The sequence below is a fragment of the Peromyscus leucopus genome, chromosome 5, assembly GCF_004664715.2.
Source record: "Peromyscus leucopus breed LL Stock chromosome 5, UCI_PerLeu_2.1, whole genome shotgun sequence".
NCBI lineage: Eukaryota > Metazoa > Chordata > Mammalia > Rodentia > Cricetidae > Peromyscus > Peromyscus leucopus.
In genome coordinates, this window is record NC_051067.1 from 56,823,512 (window position 1) to 56,825,450 (window position 1,939).

General features: G+C 51.7%; 1 protein-coding gene across 1 annotated transcript; it reads right to left on the reverse strand.

Moving 5' to 3' along the window:
- Positions 1-521: 521 nt before the first annotated feature.
- LOC114708768 (calmodulin-4-like) lies at positions 522-1,472 on the reverse strand. Its single transcript, XM_028892276.2, has one exon. The coding sequence runs from the start codon at positions 1,306-1,308 to the stop codon at positions 862-864; it is 447 nt and encodes a 148-aa protein (XP_028748109.1). The 5' UTR covers positions 1,309-1,472; the 3' UTR covers positions 522-861.
- Positions 1,473-1,939: the final 467 nt, after the last annotated feature.

Genomic DNA, 1,939 nt, shown 5'->3' on the forward strand with positions numbered 1-1,939 from the left:
AATCGCATGCAGATACAGGGACACATGCATGCATCTTCATGTACACTGATACACAGGCCCATGTCGACATACATGGATATTATAGACAAACACATACATACACACTACACATAGACAGGCTTATGCAGACAGACATAGACATGAACAGAGGCACAAATATAGAGACAATTCTCACCACCTTTTTTATGCAAGGTTAACGCACAGCAGGCTGTGTGCGAAAGGGAGTGTCTTTCCTTGGTGGGAGTGCAGTTGGTTCTGCCCATCCTAGACCAGGCACTGGTATCCAGGGGCTCAGGCACACCTTAAAGCTCAAAACACCTGCTTCCTCCATCTGACCTACCCCCCACCACACATGCCACTACTCACCTTTCCTCCTCCTTGGGAACTAGGCAAGGCAAGAGGTAAACCAAAAAGCTTCTCAGATCAGCTCTCTCACCAGTTCTATGAAAGGGATTGTAGCTCCAAAGAATGTATTTTTGGAAGCCCTTGAGAATCCTCTATTTAATCAAACACCAAGCAGGCAGAATTTGCATTCCTTTTATTTAAACCATTATGAGAGCCCTGAGAGGTAAGAAGCACCCAATCCACAGCAGGAGGAAGAGGAGGGACCAGCCCAAGGAGACTATCCTTTGCCCAGAGTCTCAGCAGGCAGAGAGGAGGACTAGTTGGCAGCCCCGGATGGCACAGCATCCAGGACCAGTAAAGTCTTCCTCATTCATGAGGTAGTTTCCCATACACCAACACAGACTTTTCCTTTATAACCCCAATACAGAAGTGGAGCCCTGAAAGAAAGGCACAACAGTGCCTGTCGGGCCTGAGTCAGGCAGATAGAGACCGGGAGGGGCTTGCAGCCTGGCAGTCTCACTTCTCAAGGAAGATGCGCACAAACTCATCATAGTTCACCCTCCCATCCTGGTCCGCATCAGCCTCACGGATCATGGCATCCAGCTCCTCCTGTGAAAGCTTCTCTCCCAGCTGATCCATGGCCTGCTTGAGCTCCTCCACAGTGATGTGGCCATCACCATTCTGGTCAAAGACACTGAACACAGCCCGCAGCTCCTGCTCGGTGCTCCCTCTCTTATACTTGGCCATGGCTGCCAAGAATTCGTCAAAGCTGATGGTGCCATCTTGGTCTGTGTCCACCTTGGAGATGAGCGCCTTCAGTTCTTCCTCTGAGAGGTTCTTACCCAGCTGCTTCATCACATCACCCAGTTCCCCGACACTGATGTGGCCGTCCTTGTTCTTGTCAAATCTATCAAAGGCTGCATGGAACTCGTCCACCTGCTCCTTAGGAAACCCGTGAGACATGGCTGTGTCCTCTGTACCTCACAGAGCTTCTGAGCTTGCCGTCAACCAGATGTCAGTCTACTGCTCCTGGGGTTTGTGGTCCAGCGTTCAGGGCTGCTGCTGGGATCTGAGGCCGTGTCTGTTGGAGAGCTGAGCTATAGGTAGCCTTGCCCTGGCATGGGATCCCCTCCTTTTCTGCAATTGGAGCAAAGGGAGGAGGCTCCCCACCCTCTACCTGCCCTCAGGCAAGATGCTCCTCCCAGGGAGGGACAGATCAGCTGCAGACAAGGAATGAAGTAATTGGGATGGACCGGAAGACCCATGGGTAAATTGATGGGAAGTGTCATGGGGGCAATGGGTCAGAGACTACCAGCTTCTCCTTACACTGAGGGCAGACCACCCCACTGCATGGACATCTGCCTAGGACATGCTTCCCCTAGAGGCTTTGACCAAGTTGGTGGTTTCAAGAGTGCTTCCCCAGCTTCACAGAGACTCACTGGAGAGAGGCACAGGTGTTGAAGAAGCTGCCTTCAGAGGCTCAGCAGTCCTTAGGGGGGATTCAGCTTAGGACTTCTCCTCTCAAGCTTGTCCTAAGGGTGAGGTTAATGGAAACAGGGAGGTAGAAGCACCAAGGCTTCCTAGATTTAGCCAC